General features: G+C 35.8%; 1 protein-coding gene across 15 annotated transcripts in view; it reads right to left on the bottom strand.

Annotated features, from left to right (window-relative positions):
* RYR2 (ryanodine receptor 2) overlaps positions 1 to 23066 on the bottom strand; it is a 441080-nt gene that overhangs the window by 91300 nt on the left and 326714 nt on the right. For 10 of the 15 annotated variants that reach the window (XM_074863209.1, XM_074863211.1, XM_074863214.1 and 7 more), the window contains 8 exons: positions 20720 to 20846; positions 17280 to 17395; positions 15719 to 15783; positions 13571 to 13692; positions 10251 to 10300; positions 5596 to 5656; positions 3671 to 3909; positions 1295 to 1376 (listed from right to left, as the gene is read on the bottom strand). In XM_074863209.1, the coding sequence (XP_074719310.1) occupies positions 1295 to 1376; positions 3671 to 3909; positions 5596 to 5656; positions 10251 to 10300; positions 13571 to 13692; positions 15719 to 15783; positions 17280 to 17395; positions 20720 to 20846 (862 nt within the window). The remainder of the gene's footprint in view (positions 1 to 1294; positions 1377 to 3670; positions 3910 to 5595; positions 5657 to 10250; positions 10301 to 13570; positions 13693 to 15718; positions 15784 to 17279; positions 17396 to 20719; positions 20847 to 23066) is intronic. The other 5 variants (XM_074863210.1, XM_074863223.1, XM_074863217.1 and 2 more) reach the window with 1 other exon arrangement.

Raw genomic sequence — 23066 nt, 5'->3', positions numbered from 1 at the left:
TTAGATATGTGAGAAATCCTTAGCTGCTGAAGCTGAGCCACACAGATGACAGAAATCCAGGAGTCCCATGAACTTCCTAAAAAAAAAGGCCTCCAAACTGATCTTGTGATTTAACAAGATTTATCTTCAGTCTATAGTTTATCTCACTTTAAGAATTTATATTCTTTCTAGATCTAACACATTAAACTTGATTTTGTTAAATCTAACTTTGTTCCCATCATTATTTATCCTGTTTGCTCCTTCTTCTTTTTTTTCTTTTACATTAGGTCTTCATCATATATCCAAAACATACATCCATCACATACACCTACAAAGAGCACGCTACGTGCTTTTCACTTGCAATAATGGTTGTAGACAACCATACACAAAAATTACCACTTACACTGACATATTTCATCTTAACTACAAATCCCACATCATTTATTTGACAAATACCAAAACCAATTAATTTTATATGCCTTATGAAATTAATGAGACCTGGTTTTCCACAGATGTGTATTTTGTTACTTATAAACTTTTGATCCCCACCTTTCTTTATTATGTTTCCTATGATACTGCCACCAAGTAAGCAAGGGTATGTCATGGAACTGGTCTGGAGTTATGCACAGGTTGATTTGCTAGACAGTGTACAGATATATGAACTTCCTGCTAGATTACTACCAGTATCTGAAATATATGAGTCCTGTTTAGCCTTCCCTCACAATGGCGCTAGTCACTATAGGGCAACTATTCTGTTTTAAGAACTGAATTATCTAGGTACCTCTATTTTTTAGCCAAATACAGTTTACACAGACCAAACATAACTTGGAGGGAGGTTAGCAGATACAGAGCTGCACAAAAAAGCAATTATAAAGCTTCACTTCCCTGGGTAATTGAGCTAGAAAAGAAGTAGTGTTGTATGAGTGATAAATTAAATTTAGGGTAATGAGAAAGAAATATACATCACAATTAAACAATACATAATGGAGAATTATAACAATAGCTGAGCTGAATGACATATTTTTACAGTTCCCCAGCTGAATGTCAAATCAAGTGATATTTATTGTAAAGTCAGATAATTTTATTTGTAATTTTTTGTTTTAATTAAGAAATATATTTTGACAAACATATAATGCAACATTTTAAGTGTATTATAATAAAAGCAGCTTCATTCCATTTAAAATTTGAGCACCTTTTTTCTCTCAAGATATCTTTCCAACAACAATCTCCTCCTATATTCATTTCTGGACTGCTTACTCATGAAGCTAAATATAAACACAAATATTAAAAATAGAGGAACAATTTTTCTTCTTACCTCTCTACATAGATACTCTTGCTGGTTCCCAAAGCATATAAACTGGCCAGTATTCTGTAACAGGAGACCTGAACATCTTCCACTAAAGGAAAGAAGAAAATGATAGGTATAAAGAGATTTTTCTTTGCAATACATTTCCGTAGAATTAAAACACATTTCTTTTGACAATAACTGAATTGGTAATATTAAGCTATCAAAGGAAATCCACAGAAATCACTGTCTAAATACAAAGAGTCTTCTGACCACTGAGTCCCATAGTCTTTACTCAAAACTTCCATTTACTTCAGTACAAAGTTACCAGATAAGACAGTAAACTTATTTCACTAGTGCACTCACTTTCTGAAATTAATGGCATACCAACACTTTACGGATAAGATTTAACTGCATAATTTAAGAATTTATTAATTTAATAGCTATAAAAAAATGTGTCAATGAATCTTTTTAGTTTGTCTGGAGCATTTAAGAGTTTCATGGCAAATCAAATAAAGTGCTGAAACTAAAAAAATTACTAGGGAACAAACAGATTTACAAATGTAACATCACTGTATAAAATACATTACAAAAGAAAGGCAATCCTATTAAACAGGTATTTCAATCTTTTAATCAGTTTTTTTTTTTCATTTAGAAACAGACACCAGTTAATAGCATGTACTTAAATTTATACTTCAGACTGACAAAGGATTAAAAAAATAAATAATCCTTTAATCCTTATGAAATCATGTTTTGAAAGTATCAAATGTTTCAGTCACAAAAATGTGAGAATAATCTATTTGAAAAAATGCTTTTCCACTGTAATCTGCAGTAATAATATAACAACAGTGTTAAGAACCATCAAGAACACCCCCAGTCTTTCCATACGTGTTTTTTCTAGTCTCTCCCACAGTGCTAATATCTTCTCCCAATATGCAATGAAATGTTGAGAGTAAAATAGGGTAAGACTTAACATGCTGGGAGAGCCTACAAGATAGTGCATCAAAGCTATACAGACTGGCTCTTTACTATACCATGCTTTTTAGTTCAGATCATCTTGGAGTTGAGTATTTTTACATAGTACACTGACCCACCTTTGTACATGATCACACCATGGAGTACTCTGTACATGTAGTAATACTCTCAGGTACAAGCACCATGTCAAGATGCTTGTCAACAAAGTAATACAAATAAGATGATCTTATTCTTAATAAGATGTAAAGAGAAGTTGTGTGTAAGAAAAAATAGCCTTTGCAATTATGCTCTAGACAAAATAAATAGGCACAATTTAAATTAATTACTCTTTCTCAGTTTATGGATTCTAAATTGGGTGTTTGACAGCAATGTGATGTATGTAGAATAGCTGATTAAGAATATCAATTTAAGTGATAAATTATCAAAGGCTGATTATTAAGTTCCAAAACATGGAATACCAGAGATCAAAAATTATGCAAAGCATGAACATGTTGATGTCTGAAAAAGCGGTTTATGATGAACAAGTGATGTATGTGAACCCCATAGATTACTTTTTCTGGATACTGTCAGGCTCTTGAATTTCACAGATATAATTTAATGAGAAAAGCGGATGTTTACATCTCATCACACTCGATCCATCAATACAACTCCAAATTGTCAAAAACGGTTCTCTTAATGCTATTTTAAATATTACTTTTCCAGACTCTAGAAAGAGAAAAAATATAATTTTATGTTCTTTTGTTCCAGGTCCTTCTCTCAGTTATTTCCATAACTGAGTTAGCTAAACAGAGCAGAACTGCCTCCTTTAGCAGAGTCTGGACTCCTGTGGAATTCCTAAAATATATAAAGTTTTGTGTTGCAGACTGCAAAATTTTGTCTTGCAGAGACTGGGTTTGAGAAAGTGAAGGACATAATCAAAATCTCTACAGAAATCTCTTATACAGAGTCTCACACACATTCCCTTCTCCAGTGCCCAAATTCTTCAGGAGCTCCATCCACTTTTCCTTAGGATCTGAGATGCACCCACCCAAATTCCCCACTAACCGAAACTGAGTCAAGGTGCATGTACAACAGAGTAATATCATTCTCGTAGTATAACTTGATTTATAGACAGAGCAAAGACAAATTAACTTACACAAAGTAACTTTTCACACAAGAAGAAAGTCACAGTAAATCTATGGTAAAGTTATAAACAAATTTGAGAGTTCTGACTGTCTGATCACAGCTTCATCTGCTTTAATATTTACACAAAGTCCACTAAAACCTGCAGACTGTTCTAGGTCAATTACAGCAAAAGTTTGATTAAATCAATGACAATTTTGTCAAAATGACATAGGATTTGTCCTTCTCTATAGAACTGAGTGTCTAGTAATGCTTACTACATGTCACTACAGATCTTTTAGTGGCATGACACTTCTAAATAATACATACATATCAAATCTTCCCCAAACTGGTGCTGTCCAATATGCTCAAATAATGAAGATAACACTGGCAGGAGAGCAACTGTGGTATAATTAATGATTTGTGTAACTCCCTTTGGCTGGTTTCTGCTGTGTGTAAACTGGCCTTGCTTAAGATTTTCCATTGTTTTCTCCAGATCCTCAGCAGCATTGTCCAAAAATGCTCTCAATGCCATCTTAACAGATTCCAGACCAGTTTTCATCACAGTCCTGTATATAGCATACAAAAAGAATGAAAAAGAATATTTTATTAGACAAGTATGGAACAAAGCCTAGTCTTGGTTTATATAAAATAGATAATAAAGATCTGAAGAAAAATCTTTCCTCTTTTGACATTGGAAAATCTTCTCATAGCAGAACAACCTACTGAAAAAGCATTTCATAGGTATCCTGCAGAACACAAGGATATTTTATCCATTTTCCCGTTGAGAAAATAAAGTCCTTTTAAATTTATAAATTAAGTGATTCATCTGCCTTCAGGGGGAAAAAAACACACCTAACAAAAAAGAAGAAGAATGAGTAAGTCTGCAATTTATGATTCTAGGAAGAGAAGATCTCAAGCTAGAACTCAGAAAGTCTTCCCAACCATGACAGTCATATTTCTGTCTCCACAATAAGGGCATCAGAAAGGAATGAGTAAAAACAATAAAATTTGTTTAGAATAAATAAATGCACTGATTACATAACTATAACACCATAATCAATTACGTAATGATATAATCCAGGAGAATTATTACCTTAGTTGTTTTAACTAGATCAATTACAGAGATCCTGTTTACAAGGATCCATAGTTTACAAAGTATCCATATAGGCATGCGTGAAATAAATCCCAGTGAAATTCTTTTGTAAATTGAATCACAGTCCAGTCTTTTTGTTTGTCTGTTTGTTTACAGTTTCAATGGCAATATTACCAAACTTCCATGTAACCTCCATGAATCCCTTAATTCCTGTCTGGAGCTATTTCTACATCTCTACCAAGAACTGAATTGGTAACCTCCACCTGTATCTGTATTCCATCTGTATGATTGCATAAAGCATGGACAAAATGACAAAAAAGCCAAGATATTGCAACCTAAAGGATTACCATGCAGCAGCTGAGCCATATTAATGACCATGATCATGACTCTACCCCATAGCAAAGGGAAAGTAAAATTTGTTCATTTAAGTCACTGCAAGAATACTGAGAAAAAGAGCTATCTGCATGTAATCCAGTCAATTCTTTGAGAGTAAATGCAAAGTCAAAAAAGTTATCTTAAATTACCATGGAGGTAGTTTAAACTATCATGTTTTGTTCCACAACTGCAAAGATCTAAAAGTCAACTATCAGCACAAGATAGCTGACTATACAGTTAATGAAAAGCTACACATTATCCTCCAATATTTCAGGACTGTCTTATTCACAAACCTCACAATGGTTCAAGCAGTTCAATTTAACTTAACAGTATCACTGAATTTGATGTTAAGGTGGTTTTTTTGTTCAAATTAGAACCTGAAATAACTTTGCAATGAAAACATTCTGTGAGACAGATTTACTGCACTCCATGTGCATTTAACTCCTGAATTTTTTGATTAAACAGTATAAGTGAAAAAATAAAATATTTCTAATATTACTGTGATTTTGGGACAGTCACATGATTAAAACCAGATGAACTAACAGCCAGCAGTTCCTGGACACCATTGATCCAAACTGAAGTTGAAAGTATAACTTACAAATATTGTCCTGTCAAATCCTAGTAATTAACTAGTAATGAAGCTACTTTGCAATGGGAATTCTTTTCAGTACTATAATTCTTGAGTTTTGAAATTCTGTAGCTTTACACAGGTAGCCCAAATCTGATTGCACATTATTTTCTTCAGTGATTTTCGTCGTGCTTTAGAAAATATATTCAGCATTACCTTGCATCCAAAGTCTGGCCCAGTATGTGAAGACAGTTGACTATTGATGTTGCATCATTTCCTAAACAGGGAGGAAAATTATCCACCAATTAAGCTGAACATACTGTATAGCATACCTACACTCTGCTAACTTTATTTCTGGCTTTAATGAAAGAGTAAATGACAGCAGAAGAGCAACTGAACTTCTGCATAATTTTAACATTCAAGTTAAAAAACATGCAGTTGTTGTCTTAGCTTTGTTTACACAAATGCAGTAACTAGAGGCAGTAAAGCATCTCTCATCAAATAGCTGAGGCAGTCAAGATGGAAGCACTTATATGTGGGGTTAATTAGAGCTGCAGTGTATTGTCTGGTTTTCATTTAAGTTCTATAAATTTTGCTTGAACTGATTCAAGTTTATCTGAACATTTGTCTTCCCCCTCTTAGTAACAAAAAAGCTGTTAACTTTCACAAGCTGCTATGCAGGAAGAGAAGATTTATATAAAATGTCATCAAAAAGGTTAGTTCCCCGATGTTACCAATAGGCTCCAGCCATTTACAGCAGGATCAGGTGTGGCCCACATCAGTACACAGTCTGTGACATAATATGCATCTCCCATAATCAATTATTTTTTTCACACTTACATATGTAAAAAGAGAACTTACACACAATATGCCCAGTATGCATACGTACATCCCAAAATGTTGCCATGTACAAGTCACCCTAAATTCACTTTTTAAATCCAGGACAGATTTAGGCTACACAAATTTGATCCACAGCTTATTTCATGTATTTATTTAAAAAAAAAAATATCTAAATCTCTGCAAAAATGAAAATACCTTTTCTTGCTTCTCTGTATTTAAAGTTTCTCAAAAAAAAAAAAAAAAGAAGAAATAAATTGAATGTTTAAGATAAGATAGATTTCTGAAAACACTGTCATCTGCATACAGTGTACCATACTTTCTCACTGGTGGTTATTTCACTTGAAAATACAGGCAAACGTACAACCAGAATTAGCAACTGCTTCAGTGAAATAGAAATTTTAAAAGATAAATTGCAAGGAAAGAGTGGGAGGTTTATTGCAGCTCAGTTGTTCTATGCTATCAAATGAGGAGGTATTGTTGTGGTGTTCATCTACAGTAGATTAAACGAACCTGAACCACAGCTTCCATGGCTGTTCCCAGCCAGGCAGCCCTACCCTCTTTGCACTGGTGGTCATGCAATGATAGAGCAAACAGATGAGAAAGCTGAGGTGGCCTAAAAAAGTCCTACCAAAAAAGACACCACAAAAGATTAGGTTTTTTGTCACCTCCTATTCTTTTTCCTTACTATTTTACTGTTCTGGTGATATGAATGCCAGTGCTGATGAAGAGAGGGCAGGACTGTGTTAATGACAGCAGGGATGGAGGGAAGTACTCAAAGCAACCTGGACATAGACTGTGGATTAGACTGTCAGGAAATAGTACCTTAACATTCATCATGCAGGTGTGTATACACTGTATGCTACAGTGCAATACAGAGATGCTCACTCCAGTTCCCTGAAAATTTGCACTAGCAATCTATTTATACTGTGTAGACACATTTCAAGAGCCGTATATTTATCAGGAATCAGGCACTCCATATGCTGCAACCAGATGGAAGGGTCAGAAACTCATCTAGTTATTCTGAAAACCAGACAAGCTTTAGGCCTATCCCTGTAGCAGATACTGCAGTGTGGTTGGTTCCACAGACTGGGATATCATAGCACAATTCAGTGACCATCATAAATGCAGGCCCTTCAGTCTAAACTGACTGACATACTAGAGTTCAGCCAATTTTATCCATGTAACACTAAAAGTAGACTTTCAAAATTATCACGAAACTTCTTTTCTGGAATGTCTCCTTCAGGCAGGATTTGTTACAGAATCTTAGAAAATGTAATTTGTTGTGAAAGACAGCTTTAGGTTCAGTAAAAATCTGTGTCTTGCTTTTGTTCAATGTCATGAATTTAGTTGTTTTCACTGTGTTTCTAAAACAAACAAACAAAATAGAGTATTTTTTAATATTTTGCCTTAAAATGCCACATCTCAAAAAAAAAAATCTTTTTAAACTGAACGTGTCAAGAATCAGTTTGCTTCCAACCTGAGGTCAGAAGTCAATTTCAGAATGTATTTTAGAAAGCTGTATTATTATATCAGGAGGGAAGAACTACTGTTGTATTGTGAAAGTGCTATGGATATTGATTCCAGGATACCTCACTGGAAGGACACTTACAAATTCAGGATGTCGTTAGGCAGAAAAAGCCTCTGTTTCTTTTTTAGAAACTCCTCTGATTAATTTCTCTAAGTTCCCAAAAGTGAGTGAAACTAGGCCTTTCTTATCTGATGTCTTACCCAGCTAATTTTTGTTTCAGATTACATGGGTCTGTATTACCAATATGAAGATTTTTTTTTTAAAATTGCTTATATACTTATATAGAAAGAATGCCTTAGTGGACATTTAAACAATATAAAAGAAGTGAATCAAACCAGTCATCTAATTTTTGTTTTTTAAATTGAGAAAATATAAATTCAAATGCTCAATTCACCAAAATTATTCACCAAAAACTTTCAAATTCAGTTCATGAACAATAATGAAAGTAAATCAATACGGTCTTACTGATGCGTTAGCTACAGCTCTCAAACAGTAAATTATTGGGGTCAAAATCTACTTTCACGGTGTAAAGAAATACTAATTCCATGCTGAATTACAATTCCATAATCTCAGTGACACTCTTAGATATCAAATGCAATTAACTGTTTGAGCTCACTCTGGAAGACTTGCATGCTTAATTTCCCATTTTATCAAGACATATATACAGCTTAAGCTACATGATTTTACTAATGACTTTCATATGTGCAACTGTATCTTCAGAAGTACCATTCAAATTCACAATAATATAAAACACCTATATAGCAAAACTATATAGCATTTTGCTATTTGCTAGAGCAAACTCCCCACTATCCATAAAGGTTATTATCAAGCAACTCTTGCTCATTCAAGATGCCTCCAAAATGCACAAATAACTGTTTAGGCTCCAGCTGTGCTCAGAGGCTGTCCTCATAGCATTTTCCCCTCTTCTACACAGGTCTTGTCTTTGCTGGAGTAAGTGCAATTCTTTTGATCGGGTTTTGCAACATGACGTAATTCAGTTTCAAGGTAAGGCAAACTGTAAAGTGACTTTGACTTGAGTTTGTAGGTCCACAGTAAATGACCGTGCTCCAGTCTATGGTGACCTTGTCATAACTCATGGAAAAAACTACAGTACACTTCTGTGTTGGCATAAAGATTTTGATTCTGTTAGTTACCGCACATTAGGAAAAAAGTTAATAAAGATATTGTAGCCATACCAAATACTCATCTGATCCCATCTGACTTATCTCCTTCTACCACTTGAACCCAGCCAAAACACAGAAAACAAACAAGCTGAGATGTGGAATGGAAAATATCTTTTCTTTAGTACTGAAGAAGTTACACTGACTTCGATTCTTAACTTCAACTGTTACTCATTTTAGAAAAAAAGAAAAACAAATTCACACAATAACAAAAAAGATTTGCAAAATTTTAATAATATACCTGAGCTAGTTCATTCTTTGAAGAAACAACCTAGGATATAAACCAGAGCTTATATGTACATTTGTGATATACTCCACCCTTCAGAAAAAGCTGCAACAATGCCACACAGCTGCAGAAATAACTCCATTCCTCCTATGATCTTTTGGCTTTACAGGCAAATCCACTCAGCTCATCCCAAAACATATTTAAAAGCGATATCCCAAAATAACTTCTGATCTTTCTTCTCAGTTTAATGGTTTTCATAACGGTCTGTAAGCTTTTTAAACACCACACTGCTGCAGCAAGTGAGTTCCTTCCCTTCAAATTGAATGAAATATGTAGGAATTGAGTTAGATGCATGTTATCTTAATCAAATTCTAATTCGCTAGATAATTACCCAATTAAGTATGTTCATGGATGCTGAAGTTTTCAATGCATCCGTCTTAGAAGCTATATATGCCCAGGATGTACTATTTGGACTATCCTATCATCATAGCATAAGAAAAAATTGCAGAGTAAACGACTGTGCCACACATTGCATATAATGTATACACTTGATACAGGCTTCAAATTGACTTCAATTAAGTGATTTTCACATGGCATAAGACAAACACCGAGCTCCTGCTAGATTCACGTAATACCAGAAGGATAATACACATGCGTATGTGGAGTCAGGCACATCTGGGAATATTTAAGAATTCCACAGAATGTAACTAAGCATTTCAGCCCACTACAAATTTTTCTTAATGACTTTCCAGTACAAATGTGCAGTTCTGATGCTCTGTTATTCCCAAATGATTTAGAATAAAATAATAAATTAGTAATTATAATTAACTCAGCAAAATTCTTTGGCAGGATAATGAAATCCAGATATTAGTTAAGAGACACGGAAAACTAAGCAAAAACCCCCAAACTGATAACTACAAAAGCTTTGTATTCCATCTAATAAATTCTGTGATCTACCAGCCTAAACAATTAGTGGTCTGTGAAGACCATGCATTTCAGCCATGCAGCATGCAACAAACCAGCACATAACACAATGCAAAAATGGCAAAGAAAACCAAGTGATGGCCATGCTAGTATTTGTCAAGGGTCTCCTTACCAAACAGTGAAATCCTATGCCTGACAAGAACTCCAAGTTTGCAGAACAGGCTGAAGACAAAAGAAAAATAAGAGAAGAGAAGGGAAAAGGAAAAAAATAAGGGTGGGGGGAGAAGAAAGAAAAAAAATAACAGCTGATATATGAGCAGGAAAAGCAACATGATGTCACGCAGAAAGAATCAATTATCTGAGCAGAATGTGGGACAGAGTACTAAAGAAAGAGTTTTTAAGTGCATATCCTTAACAAACATGGTTAAATAAGCACATATTATAATTAAAGAAACAAAAAAAAATTAAAAGCAAAGCTAATTAATATAAAAGCGTCCTATATGATAATCCACAAGGAAATAACCATCAAAGCTTTAAGAAGTAAAATGTGGTCAGTGTGCTTTTCAGGATACCACTGACAATTTGAAAACAAAAGGTAAGGAAATCAGATTAATTGAAGTGTTTGATGGCAAATGCTTAACTAGTCCGATCTGGATCTTGTCATCTTGAACACTGAGAATTTTTTTTCCAACACACTGCTTTTTAAACACACTTAACATGAAAAATAGCTGCTTACATGGTTAAAAACCAACAAAAATGGATATGATCAATGATTTCATTTCACATGTTTGAATTACCTCCTGTGCTGATGAGCAGTGCCCCATTCAGAACAATGAAGAATGAAGTTTTGTGTTATTCACAGAAGCAGGAGCACACTGCCCTACCCAAATTGACCCAGCCTCCAGATTTCGGAGGGGTTAGCTCAATCTTCATGCTCCAGTTTAGTCTGAGAATTTTCTCCAAGAGTAACATCAATTTTGGTGTTATTTTTTATGCTGCAAAACCCCTCATCTGCTATAAATGACATGAACAATATCATGTCATTTTATTAAGCTATTTAATTATTAGGCACACAGGCTGGTTATCAACCTCTGATTTAAAAGCAAAAGACACCATAAGCAGGTCTGCACAGTTTATGGATGAGATCTGAACATGTTGTTCCATTGACAAACAAGAGCATGGTGCCAAATGGAAACATTATGTCCAGAATCAGAACAGCCAGGTTAATGTGGTGTTGAATCCAGCTAATTAGGCAGTGCACAGTGATCCATTATAGCAACAGCAACTGCTCTGTTTCAGAAATGAGTCTGGTTGGTGCATGTTCTGGGATCTCGGTTCACTTTTAGTTCATGAGGCAGACACATACTATATATTCTTTTATAAGGATCCTGGTTCACCCAGTCCAACGGGAAAAGCTGTACAGAAGCATGTTAGCATCATATAAATCTTGTGTCCATTCTAACGAAGACATTAAATAGCTCACAATCTATCTTATTTCCTAACATACAAATGTTACACAACTGACTGTAGCATTCAGCAGATGCTACGTTTTCACAAAGTCTGACTGAACCTATTATCTCCAGTGTAATTAGTTTAGGTTAAATAAATAAATTAAAATGTCCAAATGGCCAGTACTTAGACTGATGTCCAGAACTGATTTTATACAACTGCAGTAGTACAAGGACTTGTAAGATGGTCTAAGGGATGAAAAATGCAAACAGCCCAATCCTGAAAAGGCTCATTACAAACAAGATGGAATGTAACGCCACCATATTTCAGGAAAAGGTCTGACCCATATTTGCCCAAAAATAGATCTGGACTTAATGTATTTGCTGAACATGGAATAGTTGTTGCACTTGTTACTGTCACTGCATCAATACTCAATATTCAATATAGCAATACTCAAAATTACACTGTTCTGTAGCTTAATGAATGCAAACATCATCATTGGAAAAAGAAAGCAGCCAGGAACTGCCCTAAGCTTGAAGAAAGTCCTATGTATGAGTTGTACTCAAACAAAACTAAAGGGAAAACTCAACAGAATTTCCAAAATTCAGCTTTGGCCAACTCCCTACAATACTGCAGGGGGAAAAAAAAAAAAAAAAAAACAACAAAAAAATGTTGGGAATCTATTAAAATGGCCCAAAACAACCTTTCAGTAAAAGGATCATATAATTTAGTTTCTAGAATCTTTGTGTCTTGATAATTAAGAAATAAACTGCTCAGTAGCACTGGTTATAGCTATCATTCATCCAAGGTTTCCTTGCATATGTTTTCTTCTCTTTGGCTGACAATTCTGGATGGAAAGTAACTCAATTAAGTATGGCAGCAGCTCTAATCGTATTGCTGGGCTACGTGTTCAGGAATGTCACACAGCTAGACAGCACATATGCAGAAGTCCTGAATTTGTGCAGCGGGTATGCTGATACATCCATGTTTGCCATATTCCAGAGTATGGGGTTTATTGACTTGACTTAACAACTGTGAAAATATTATTATCCAAGACATTACAGACAGAAAACCAGCAGCTTATAGAGTGGAAAAATTATCTAGATGCATGCATTTTGATAAGAGATTTTTAATTATTTGAAGAATGCCATTCAGCTAAGCTGCCAGATCAGATTAGTCCATGAGATGGCACAGGGTCAAGACAGCCATTACTTACTTATGCTTAGTATTGTCGCTATAAACTTCACTCAGTAGTCACACAATCTTGCAAACCCTGCATGTCTGTATGACCATCAACTGGCTGTCAGCCTCAAAGAACAGCAATACAGTTTGGCCTGATTCAGTACCCAATAACAGGCAAGAAGGCAACCATGATACCTATATATTACAGGTATGCAGTAGGTCCTGTGTGAACTTATAGCCCACCTTATTAAATGGGAAATATGGGTTTCAATTCAATCAGAAGAGAAATTAAGCAAAAACATCTTAGAGAAATGGTGTAAGAATAGATAATTTCAGAGAAAGGATCAAATGGATATTTCTGTCATATTACTACTGTTACTACTATTTAGAAAACCAAAAAGCAGAAAGAATACAACTCTCATTTTTACTTTTTATGGTGGACAGTAATAATGGTACTTACTGAAACTCAGTTATAAATAAGTTTGGCTTTTAAATCTACCAGAAAACTTTGCAGGAATAGTTATTTCAGTATATACCTATTTCCAACAGTGAAAACTGATACCCAATTGTATAGCCTGTGCCACAGACTGTACAACTGATGTATTGTTGCACATAACACTAAGTTCCCTGCATGCTAAAATCATCACCACTACCTTTAAAACAGCATATAATCATAACTCTGTACTCCTCTCTTCGTTCTATGCAATGAATTTTCCTAACAGGAAAAGAAAGTGAAAAAAGTTTAATTTGCATGTTCATAAAAATATTTCTCTGCCTCCCACTTCTCACTTTCCCACAACCAACTGCTGTTTAAAGACAAACACACATATGCATACATATGAATACTATTTTAAGTTTTACCTTGTCACCATTTCTTTCTCTTTATTAGAGGCATGGCCTCCACTGCTGAGAGGCCTACTTGCTGCAGATAAGAAATACAGGCGATGATTTTTAAAATACTGATCAATCAAAGGAAGCACAACCTGAAATTACATCAGAAAGAAGTGGTTATCTCAGGGCTTTCTTTACTATGTTCTGTATTACTCTTTGGAAGTCACAACTAAAGACAGGAGATTTCAATTCTGTTTTCTGTTTTAAAATGTCTATGTATTTTTTCTTTAATGTTTACTTCTCTTTGAATTTATTTAATATTCAAGGCACTTAAAATGTCATCAGGAAAGGCAGCAGAAAAAATTTCACATTATCTCTGGGACTTGATCTGTGGTTTTTTTGAGGAGGAGTACAAAGCAGAAAGTAGAATTTCATTTTATCTCACAATTTAAGACTTTTCCTGTACCACATACCCAGACACAACTATTGCTCTTCATGCCTTTTAATGCACGTTTAAGAAAAATTCACCTTCAACTGTCAGCACATTAACAGCACTTAATTCCAGATGCTACTAAATAAAACTCCCAAAACACCCTCACTCATTAAGGGCTTGTCCACAGAAGTTTTCCTGTTTACTTTATGTGGTGACAATTACTCTGTGTCCACTGCAGGTGTCAGCCACGGAGAGATCCAAAATAAACAGCCAATAAGAAAATCTGAAGTTGCTTCCTTTTTGGAGCATAATTCAAAAGAAGGTGGAATGCCAGCTTCTGAGTCAATGAACTGGCAAATAGTTTCACATAGAAGTACTTTAAGGTACTGAGATTACAATTTACTGCAAGAATACCAGGGTTCGAAAATGCTGCAAAAAGCTGCCTTTGCTTATTCACTAACGAATTCAGAAGGCACAAACTTTTACATGCAAAAGGCATAAGCAGATTTTCTTAATTTATAATGTGTAAAACCTTGACACAATAAGGAGAATTGAGCTGATAGGAATCTCATGACTTTCAGCAAGGGGAAATGCAAAGTCCTGCACCTGGGGAGGAATAACCCCAGGTACCAGTACACACAGAGGGCTGACCAGCTGAAAAGCAGCTTTGCAGAGAAAGACCAGGGGGTCTCAGTGGACAGCAAACTGACCACGAGCCAACAATGCACCCTCACTGCAAAGGCGACCAACAACATCCTGGGTTGCATTAGACAGAGCATTGTCAGCAGGTCCAGGGAGGTCATTCTTCCTCTCTACTCAGCACTGGTGAGGCCACATCTGAAATGCTGTGTCTGGTTCTGGGCTCCCCAGTACAAGAGAAACATGGACATACTGGAGAGACAGTCCAGCGAAGGGCCACAAAGATGATGAAGGAGGAGAGACTGAGGGAGCTGAGACTCTAGACTGGAGAAGAAAAGGCTCAGGGAGGATTTCATCAATGTGTATAAATATCTGAAGGGAGGCTGTGAAGAAGATGAAGCCAGGCTCTTCAGTTGTGCCCCATGACAGGACCAGACACAGACCAAGCACAAACTGAAGCACAGGACGTTCCCTCTGACCATCAATAAACACTTTTTTACTTTGAGGGTGACTGAGCACCGACACAGGTTGCCCAGAGAGACTTCAGAGTCTCCAGCCTTGGAGATAATCAAAAGCTGTCTGGACAGAGTCCTGGGCAACCTGATCTAGGTAACCCTGCTTGAGCAGTGAAGTTAGACTAGATGCTAGAGGGCCCTTCCAACCTCAGCCATTCTGTGATGGAGACATCAGCATGGTTTTAAAACAAGGAAAGAAAAAAGTGACACTGACAGATATGTAGCTGTGTTAATTTCAATAACTATTGCCCACATTTATCTGCCTGATGACGATAGAAGAGAAAAATCTTCAGAATTAGACTAAAACACTAAACAGAAAATGTAGGGAGGTTATGAGTAACATCATATGAGTAGTTGCATATCATGGAGTAAAGAAATAATGAAAATAAGAATATAGTCCTGTAATTTTTTCATATCTATACTTCATCCTAGAGTACTTTCAAGCTATTCTTATTACTACTGTTTTTAATTAATAAAATAATGAATTTAACACAAAAAGTGCAACTCTAACAACAATCTAGTTCACTAACAAATACTTTTTCACTTAACTACTTACAAAGTTGACAAAGAATAAGCAAAGATATACTGTACTTTAGCAAAAAACTTGATTTCTTGTTCGTATGGGAAATGCTCTCCTTTGCCTCTGCTGCCACCATCTGCAGAGAGAAGAAAATTAAGCTCCCTGATATAGATCCTAATTACAGTCTACTCTGCATTTTTCTTAGAAAGTGCACACTATAAACAAATAATACTGGTCATCTTTAGATGTAGACTTAACATACCACAAACAGTACACACACTAGTTAAAGCGGCATTTTATAACTACCTCATGAGAAGAAAAGTTACAGCAAATAAAATGTGTACAGAATAATTATTCAAATCTTCATAAAAGTGCAGATATCTCATAGTCTAAGAGATATGGATATTTTTGTGAGATGAAAATCTGGTCCTATGTTTGTATTTCTCTAGCTATTGGTGACAGTTTGGAAGCCCAAACTCATATTGTAATGGAAAACCTTTCTCCAGTTGTTCCCCGGAGAAACAGAATTACTCAATTTTTACTCCTTATTTGTGGACTTTGTCTAAAGAACAAAATTAATGGTTAGAACTACCCAACTGAAATTAAAATTGCTTCAGTTCCCCCATTACTATAAAAATCAAATACTCTTTACAGACATAATCTGGTATGGCTCCCAGACTATTTATCTTTTATTATCTTCTTTTACTAATCCACTGAGAGACATGAATGGTATTTTTTCCTTCACTGTTTCTAGTGTTTCAGTATTTATTCTGAATAATAATCAGGCATTAGCAGCAGAAGTAACCCAATGAATTATGAAGGCCAGACTTTTGCTACTGTAAGTAACCATGGCATATAATAATTCACAAATTTGATAATTTCCACTTTAAAACTAGATAGGCTTTTGGATGAACGTTGATTTATTCAATCTCCCTGCTGTTTCTGCCATTAATACTGTCAATTAAAACATCTATGCCTAGGCATGAAGCACAGTATGTGGCATTGCAGCTCTCATGGTCACACAGAAGCTGAATCTGACCAGGTTTTTTGTCTTTTACTGCTCATGTGAGAATTTGACTTGGGTCACCAAACTTTTTAATTTTTTTATCTTTAACAAAAGCATATCTAGTTAAATCCTTTCCCTCATAGCACTGTTGACAAAACGCATGCTGGGAGTTTGTGAAAGAACATTCCCATTGCAGGAGTTTGCTAAAGAGGTTTCTGTACTCAACTTTCTTCTCCAAAGAAAAATTCAGAATGGTACAAATGACTGGTTTAATTTGCTCTCTGAAAAAGGGATTACATGTGAATAGTAAACATTAATGTGCACATGTGAGAGATTATCAATTTGTGCATAAATACAAGGAGGCAGCTAATTTTCTTTTTCAAAGAATGAAAGTCATACAAATTCTGGCTGAACACTTTTCCTCTGATGAATGAATATAGGAAACTGGAATGAATATATGAACTACATAACTTTCCAAAATTCATCATCATCAACTATAGGAAACTAGAGGGAAAAATCCTAATCCAAGATTGTTCATTTTTTTAAAATTTTCTAGTTGTTTTTACAGTATCAAACATCTTAGTTAATAATTCTTAAGAAAATGGACTAAGAAGAGAGTACTATACCAAACTCCAGAATGTACTGATGGGCTTCATCCACATATCTTATAAGTTGCTGAAGAAAACTGTAGGCAAAGCGTTTCTCAATGGAAGGTGTGTCTAATTCCAGGTCCTTAAATCCTCTGAAAAAAGAAGTCATTTTTCACACATACAGAAGCACTCAAAGCAGTCTTACCTCTCCATACAGTTTGACACCATTTTCTCTAGTTAACTGCTTATTAACATAAGAATTGTTCTGTGTTTGAAGTATCTGGTACTCTTAGGCTTATTTAGGTTTTGAGCAATTTGTTGAGATACACCCAGATTTCCCAAGTAGAAGGTTACAGAAAAATGAGACTAGTCAATTAGATTAATCCAGTACCACTGTAATTTCTTTCCCTTACTTGTAAGGCATTACTGTCTTGTATTTCCTTCCAGGGATTGATTCTTGGGTGAGGGAATTTTGAAACTGCCAGAATACTTTGATTTAAACAATCAAACCAGAAATAAATCTAGTCTACCTCATCATGACTTTTCCCCAAAAGTCTGTTTGTAATGGAAGAATAGCTATGTAGCATTTGTGAAAAATCAGGGGAACAGCAAAACAGTGATGGAATTGCAGTTTACCTTTTCCAGTATGTTCCATCATAGTAACTAGTCTGATATGAAAATCTTATGTTCCTTCAAACAAGTATGAATCTGCAGAGAGTGGTTCCATGATGTAGGCTGATGTCTGCTAGCAACAAGTTGGCAATGACATAAGCCTTGATTCTGCAGGATCAGGACTTTAATGAGAGCACATGAAGCTGTGCTTAACCAGCAAGGGAGTCAGTCACCCCACTGTCAGTCACTAATGCACCAAGTACATTAGTACTCAGTTATTTTGTAAGTTAAAAAAGTATACCTAGAGAATATAACTGCCTGTGTAGTGCAGATTTCTGCTTTAAATTAGAATACTGCTCACAGTAGGGTGCAGTCTCAGAAGAGATTCTGGAACTAAACCAGCTTTGTCAGCTGATACTTGTAAGGCTACAGTAGTGTCTGCTTCATTAAGATTATGTGATCAAGGACCTTCTCAATGCAAAAGTGGGTACTAAAAGGGAAGCCATAAACAAGAACACATAGAGACACAAACCTGGTAGACAAAGGATAAAGGAGACAATGCTGGAGACCAAAAGTCTCCAGTTACTAATTAATGGGCCATTAAGAAGCTTCAGGCACAACTTTGGAGAGGGCCACCCGGATTTTGTAACTCCTAAGAGGAGGGGCATGGAGAACATGAGGATTTGGAATATTCGAGGCAGGTCAGTGGAACTACACAAACTAAAGATGGAATGTGCAGGGGAGGAGGATCAAGGAAGAGCAAAGGGGAAAAAAGACAAAAAGGGGTATAAAAGGAGCCAGTCACATGTAAACCATGGCCTGTCAATACAGTTGTCTGACTGAGCCCTGTGCCTCATAACTAGAGCCTGTCCCATCTTCTTAAATCCTTTCTTACCTATCTCTCTGCCTAATCTCACTCACTACCCCATGTGTGTGCTGCGAGGTATAAGTGCCAGCTACTGGCAAGACCAGTGTGAGTGGATACTGGGCCAGCAACTGGAGTCAGACTTGACCACTGTAGTTGCCCCCAGGCCTGCGATGAACGAGGGTACTGGTATCAGCAGCTGGAGAGGCCATAACTTTTGGGAACATCTCTACGGGTCCCACAGACTTTGAGCCCAGAGTGCCAGCTACTGCAGGGACTGGCGTGAGTGCTTTTGGTGTTAGCAATCAGTCAGACACTGGTGGGGTGTAAGGCATCCCTGGTCTGTGGTGTCTGCAACTGGAGCAAGTGGGAGTCCCAGTTGACAGCTACTGGGGAGGGAATGCTGTGTGCCCCAAAAAGCAGCTAATGGGAGGGTGGCGGTGTTAGTAAGGCAAGGGAAGGGCTCAGCACCATCAGCTGGAGCGGGACCATGGGTCACAGGCCATGTGCCTGAGTGATGGGTGCTTGGCAGGGGGCAAGTGTTTGTATCTTCCCTAAACCCAGTGTGTATTAGGGTGCACTAGACTAGAATGGTCACCGTCAAATAAAAGACTAGAAAGAAATGTGTGCAAGGCATATGTGGCAGAAAGTCAAGTGGTAAGCAGACCAAAGGAAAACATGAATCAGATGCTTGTTTGTTCAGACAGTGCAGTGGTCACAGGGGCAGCAAGTACATTGAGCTTAACTTGATAGGAAGGCCTGCATTTGACTAGCACAGGAGGATGTAGATGTGGCATGAACTATTTATTAGATGATGGGTGTGTCCAAGTTAACAATTATCTTACCATCCCTTTTAGCCTTCCACTCCTCCAACAAACCAAAAGCCACTTTTCACTTGTGTTTAAGTTAGACAGAAATAAAAAGGATTAGTCAGAAAGGAACATTTAACCTTGAATACAGCTGAGGAGTCTTTTGTCATTTTGACAGGGCATGAGAAAAGAAACCTCTACTGACTGACATCCTTCTTTGTACATCCTACACCATTGAAGGGAAGTAAATTGAATTATTCCAGCTACCCTGAAAGGTTTTGCCTAGAATTATTAGATTAGTTGTGGGACTTTATAAGTGGGCTGAATTTCATATGTGATATAAAAGAAAGGAAGTAGGCAGATTTTAAGTAGATGCCAGGCTAATTAATTCACAATGATTACTTAAATCCATCTCTGTGACTATTTCATTCACTTACTAATGTTCAGGTCATAAATCTCAGATATGCTTTCAGCCTTTCCTAGTGACTCACATTTCCTAAGCCACACTGATGAGGCAGACAAGCCTCGAATTTAATTAAAATTTAATCCACACTGCATTTAGTAGGTAAATATGTTGTATTAAAACCAAAAGGAATTATGCATGTCATTCTGCAGAGAATAGCATGTATATGTACTAAATTAATTCCCTATTATTACATTTACACTGTGGATTGTTTAAAAAAAACTTTTTAAAAACATCACTTTCAACTTTTAAAATATTTTAATAAGACTACAAATTAACTCAGTTGAAAGAAATGAGCAGTAGATTTTAGAAATAAAACTGTCTTATCAAAGCAATTAGAAATAGAATAGAAATAGAAATTCCTATAGAGAGGTGCATGCGCCTGACCTGTAATGAAGACTATCACTTGTAGAAAATTAACAAGTTTACTAACAGTTGAATGTATGGAGACACACCAGAAAAAAAGAAACAATGTCAAGAGGAGAGGCAGAAAACACACTGAGATTCTGGAGAACTCTGCTTGTGCCTTACAAAAACCCTGCTACTAACTCTGTGATCCATTTCTTCCTTACAATGTTCTATATGAAGGACCTCATCCTTGCTCCCAGGTACTGAAACCTAAAAATTACCATAGAATTTTCTTCTAATTTTAAAATAAAAAAAATTTAAAAAGCTACTGAAGAGTATTAGAAACCTTCTGTGACACTAATACTGAACAGAGAATTACCTGGAGACAACATATCCATTAATCTGTAGAAATTTCAGAATATCCTGTGCTTTTTCTCTGTCCTTGGCTTTTTCTTTGGCTGTGAGTGTATCATAAGGAACAAGAAGAGGATGGTTGCCTCCTCCTACTATGGAACATCAGGAGAATTAAAAAGCAGTTACCATAATGACATGGTGAATCCTGGTATGTAAAAGCACTGTCAGAAAAATACATATAGCACATTACAGTAAAATCCAGTCTGAAATAACAACAATGCACTTTTCTGGTTATTTACAAACCTAAAAAATACTCAGATAGAAACTTTAGATGTGGCCTCAAACATAATTCTAACATAATCAACTGCTGCAAGTTCCTGGTAAATATGTTAAACCTACTGCAAAAACTCTTAAAGAAGAAAAAAGTCCTTAACTGTTACAAACATGTATTATAATTACAACTTCATGTAATGAAACTGAAAATATTTCAATACATAACACCTCATTTCATAAGAAAACTTAGATATAAACAAATATATAAACATATACAGAGTCCCGCTTTTAAACATTCTGATGACAGCAAAAAGTGTTGATGGAGTTTAGCAAGATACACACATATCTAAAACTATATATGAAAGTAATACAGTTCTACCTTACAGTAATAAACTAGACAGAAAATTAGAGTACATTATTCAAATGTGGTTCAGGCAACTGTCCAATCTGATCAAAAGAATGCTGCCAAAACAGAGAGGTAAAGAGACGAACTGCATTTGTATTGCTTACATATAGCTGATGTATTGATACCTCTCTGAATTGTAGATAGTTAATTTGGCAGGAAAATAAAGTTGTTATTATTAACATAAATATCTGCATAAAAAGCAACAATCTTAAGATTTCACCTTCTGAAATCACCATCATATAGCAGAACACAATAAATTCCTATGATAATTGCTTCGAAACCCTAGGAAATTGTAACAGCAATAATTAGACTTATCTCAGAAAAAAATACTACAGCAAGTGTCTAGTAATAATATTTTTAAAAAGGAAAAACTCTCTCTAGAAAATATTGGAGGCATATCTGTAGGTGAGTTTGTAAGCCACATATACTAAAATTTTCCATTAGTGCTGTCTGAATCTGTTTAAGTACATGCAAAATGGTAACCTAGTGGGCAAGTTTGATGTTTGGGTTTTTTTGTTCGGTTTGGGTTTTTTAGGAAGAACAGCCTATAACATTGGGATGATTGGGTTTTATTCTTTTATCACAAATGTGATCTAATTCCACTTTACTACAGCTGAAGGAAGACATGCAAAAATGCATATAAGCATACATGCCCTATCTGTGGAACTTATTAAGACTATAATAGATCATTCACTTACAATTAATACACGCAAAGTGTATTCAGTGAAGGTGAATGACACTTGTAATTTTCAGGTGGCTGGAATACCTGTGTATGTGAAAAGCCTTAAATGAAGAAAAGAAGCATTTTGTATCTGAAGTCCACGTTACTCTTCTGGCCTTTACCCATGTATAAAAAAAAAATATATTTCAAGCTAGCATATGTATATACTGGAGGAAAAAACCCACACTCTTGAGGGCCAGGTTTTGCTCAGCTGACAAATACGTCTACTCCTCACATGAAGAAACTCTCCATCAGAAACCTCTCCTTCAGTCACTATGGCCACCTCTAACCTTCTCAGTGCTATGCTCCTTTGCGCAATACTACAAATACTGTGCAGTGTTCTCATTGAAGTGCTGCTCAGAGACAAAAATCTGCTTCCAAAGCTGCCAAATACAGTAGATCCATTTAAATATCCAGTCTTACTGTAGTCTATGATTTCCTGGACTTAGCCTATCCTGTCACAAATTATGCTGAAGAAAGTTTAAAAAAAAAAAAGCCTATAAAAATGAAAATAAAAGCTGTATTAAGGGGAAATATAATTAAAGGCATGGAAATTCATAGCGATTTATCAAATGCACTTCCATGTGGAACTTCTTCATAAAACCTTAATTACTGTATCTTTGCTGGAAGCTTACAACTAATAACAAAAGCAAGCATACAGTTATTAAAAAAAGGCCAAGTTTAGTGCATACAGTTAGACTTGACACCTTTGGACAAAACAAAACCCTAGCTTCAGTTATTTGCAAATGAGAACTTGCTGTTTCTCCAAATATTGTTTCCTCCATGTGCAAATATAATATCTGCAGATAAAAAACTTAGCTTTAACACAAACAAAGAAATTATTTTAACACAGAGGAAAAACAACAAAACATACATGACAAAATTTGTCATTTAGGTAAGCAGATATCATGGAGCACATGCAATTTTTATGTGGAATCGAGAATCTCCTCTAGGTTTATCCACTTGTCAATT

The sequence above is a fragment of the Strix uralensis genome, chromosome 3 (assembly GCF_047716275.1).
Source record: "Strix uralensis isolate ZFMK-TIS-50842 chromosome 3, bStrUra1, whole genome shotgun sequence".
NCBI lineage: Eukaryota > Metazoa > Chordata > Aves > Strigiformes > Strigidae > Strix > Strix uralensis.
This window is presented reverse-complemented; position numbering and strand designations above follow the sequence as displayed.